Consider the following 3,292-nt stretch of genomic DNA (forward strand, 5'->3'; position numbering starts at 1 on the left):
CCCAAACCATTCTATGATTCTGTGACCTCTGAGCTCAGTGGACTCTGAGTAAATCTTTGTACACCATGTTGTACCTCCACAGTTTGGGTTCATTCATGTCCTGCTTTTGTGGCTGGATCTGTTCAGTTCTTCTTGTTTGGAGTTTGCAGTTGGTTTTCTTCAGAATGTTTCCTCTGATGTAGTTTGCTCTGAGTGTGTCCTGCTCTCTCTCAAGTGTTTCTCTCCTCGTTGCAGACATCCCCAGCCACCTGGATGACCTTCCCCCCACCATGCTGAAGAAGGATTATGCCAATGTCCCAATCGTGGCCAGGTATGAGACAGGGACAGGGAATGGCTGTTCTCTTCAGAGACTAATCACACATAATCACCATGGATGGGAGCTCTCAGCTGCTCAGTAGATAATTATTGTTCTGTGGGCACAAAAAAATCCAAGTCAGCATGAAAGTCAAGTTTCCAGACACAGTCCCTGGTCAGAGCTGTGGGAGCTCTTGGTTCTCCCCATGTCAGATGGAGTCCTGGTTGCCCACGTGTTCTGGGAGCTTTGGAGTCTGTAGGAAAAAAAAGGAGATAACCTGGAAATACTAGAAATAGTCATCTTGGAACTAATCTATGCCTGCCTTGAGCTCAGCTGCTGCTGCACCTCGATCTGGGGCTCAGCATTGTGGTGCTGCTGTGTGTGGTGCAGGGAGGGCCCCCAGCGGCCTGACTGGCACCTTCACTCATCCCTGGAGGAGCCAGTCCTAAAACGAAGTCATTGTGCAGCAAAACCACTCAATGCTTCTGTAATCTGGGCCATGATTTTTCTTAAGGATGCAAAAACCAGTTTGTGGTTGACAGGTCTGGGAGGGGAGGAGAGTCACTGGGGCTTTGTGGAGTAAAACAATGTTGAGATATGACCTGGTTTCTGTTAAATAGACTTGTTTCTAGCTTAGAGCCTAACCTGCCATCTCTTTGCAGTGTGGATGATGTGGTGAAAAGGCTCTTGTCCTTGGAAATGGCAAGTCAGGTCAGTGTCACTCTGCTTGTATGTGAAAATAGGGTATTCAGTGAGCACATTGGTGTGAGACTTGTCTGTGGTGTTAAATAACCTTCACTTACTGCATCTTGGGTGACTACAAATCTGGGTGACTAAATACATGAGAGTGATGAGTCCTTTGTCTGGGTGCCTTTCACCCTCAGTGTTCTGAGGCAGTGACAAGCTCTTTTCTGTGACTGCAGAGGGAGAAGGTGAAGGTAAAGACACAGCAGCTGGTGGAGAAGGTCAGGAGGTCTCCCAACGACAGTGGCTCCTTCGAGGTGCAAGGCAAGTTAAAAAGGAAGGGTATTGTTAGCAGATGAAGCATCTCTGCCTTCATTGAGCTGTTCCCACCCCAGCACTTCCAGGTGCTGTGGGCTGTGAGTGCTGCAGGAGCAGCAGTGCTCAGCTGGCAGCCTGAGGGGAGGCAGATGATCCTGGATCCCCTGGGAAAGCTGCAGCTCTCACACAGCTTCTCCCTCTGTCCTTGACAGTTGCTATTTTGACTGCCAGGATCCGCACGCTCGAGGAGCATCTCCAGAGGCATCCCAAGGTAACTCTGAGCCCATGCACAGCAGCTGCTCAGGTGGTTTTCTCAGTTTAGAACAAAAGGATCTTAGTTCCAGGGATTATGGCTTTCCTAAGGAGGTTTATGAACTAGTTACAGCTGTTCCCTGGTGCCAGTGTGGGGAGCTGCTGGCACAGGCACAGCTGCATTGTCACTGCCTGAACCAGGATTGTGTTCTGTTTGCTGCTGGATGGGAGGAAAGGGCTGAGCAGATTCCTTTGGGCAGTTTAGCTCCATTTACCCTCACTGCAGATGTGGCTTCAGTGCTTGGTGTTCACTGATTAATGGAGCAGTGCAGCAGCTCAGTGATAAACAAAGGGCAAAGCCTCTCCTGATTCTGCTCATGGTGGACAGGACTGTGTGAAGGTCACAACAAACACTTCCCTCCCTGCAGCTACCTGGCCCAAGTTCAGAACATCACAGCTGAGTTTATGAACAAGAGGTATTAAAGATTCTTTATGCAGGGCTGAAGGTGAGAAATGGATTAATAACTGTGTTGGAAGGAAATGCATAACTGTTTGTTGATCATCAAAGCTTGGAGAGTGAAAGAGAACAGAATTCAGCTGTGAGAAGCTGCACTAAGAGTTTCAGCAAAGAGACCTTGGGAATTCCTTGGCTGAAGCCTGTTCTTCACACAAGTGACTCATGTAGGACAGAGAAATGCTTCCATGAGGGATTGCCCTGAGTGGTGTGGCTCAGCTACACGTGTTCCCTTCCAAAGCACAACCAAACAGAGCCAAGTCATGCATTATTTTCCCATTTAATTTCTGGCAGAACAAAGGCAAATGCTCGTGTGTCCCTCATGGAGCAGCACACTGCAGGGGCAGCAGGTCTGAGCCAGGAGACCTTCCCTGCAGCTTTTGCCACTGCCTGAAACTGCACACAAGCTGCAGACAGTCATCAGGGTCAGAGCAGGAAGGTGCAGACACAGAACGGAGAAAGCAATTGCAGTGCAAAGTCAATTCAGCCTTCTTGGATGTCCTTGTGCTGACCTGAGGGACCCACAGTATCTGCCAGGAAGAGCTGTCCTAAGAGTCCTTAGGCTGACTGTTCCAGCCAGATCTGGTGTTCTCCCAGGGCACTGTTGGGAGGCAGAATGCTGCCTGCAGACCCCTGAGCTCTGTGCCCTGTGCAGGACAAGAGCAACCGCCGGCAGATGCTGATGGCCGTGGACCGGCGCAGGAAGCTGCTGAGCTACCTGCGGCGTGTGAGGTACAGCACCTTTGAGAACACCTGCAAACAGCTGGACATCCAGTACAGCCCGCCCCTGGCGTACAGGCGCCGCGTCACCAAGCGCTGGGCCGTCAAGAAGGCTTTCTGCATCAAGGTAGGAGCAGCTGCAGGGAGTCAGAGGATGGTGAGGGTTGGGATGGAGCTTAGAGATCATCTAGTCCAAGTGATGAGCTAACTAGACCATGGTACTGTAGGATGTTAAAGGGTTGGGATGGAACTTAGAGATTATCTAGTCCAACCTATGAGCTAACACCACCAGGTCTAGTAGACCATGGCCTTGTAGTATGTTGAGGGGTTGGGTTGGAGCTTAGAGATCATCTAGTCCAAGCGATGAGCTAACTAGACCAGCCTATCACTCCTATACACCCCAGGGCAGTGACATCTCCCTTTGCTCCCACAGGTGTTCCAGGAGAAGCAGAAGCTGCTAGCACCAGAGAGGCTGAAGCAGAGGAGAGAGTGGCGGGCGAGAGCGAGGG

At 50.6% G+C, this 3,292-nt stretch overlaps 1 protein-coding gene across 1 annotated transcript in view; it reads left to right on the forward strand.

Moving 5' to 3' along the window:
• Positions 1 to 3,285, forward strand: part of MRPS15 (mitochondrial ribosomal protein S15) — a gene marked incomplete at both ends in the record, with an annotated part of 3,684 nt that extends 399 nt beyond the window's left edge. The window contains 6 exons of the mRNA XM_009072356.1: positions 235 to 310; positions 958 to 1,006; positions 1,219 to 1,303; positions 1,510 to 1,568; positions 2,719 to 2,910; positions 3,217 to 3,285. Of these exons, the coding sequence (XP_009070604.1) occupies positions 235 to 310; positions 958 to 1,006; positions 1,219 to 1,303; positions 1,510 to 1,568; positions 2,719 to 2,910; positions 3,217 to 3,285 (530 nt within the window). The remainder of the gene's footprint in view (positions 1 to 234; positions 311 to 957; positions 1,007 to 1,218; positions 1,304 to 1,509; positions 1,569 to 2,718; positions 2,911 to 3,216) is intronic.
• Positions 3,286 to 3,292: the final 7 nt, after the last annotated feature.

This window comes from Acanthisitta chloris, unplaced genomic scaffold (assembly GCF_000695815.1).
Source record: "Acanthisitta chloris isolate BGI_N310 unplaced genomic scaffold, ASM69581v1 scaffold30183, whole genome shotgun sequence".
Taxonomy (NCBI): domain Eukaryota; kingdom Metazoa; phylum Chordata; class Aves; order Passeriformes; family Acanthisittidae; genus Acanthisitta; species Acanthisitta chloris.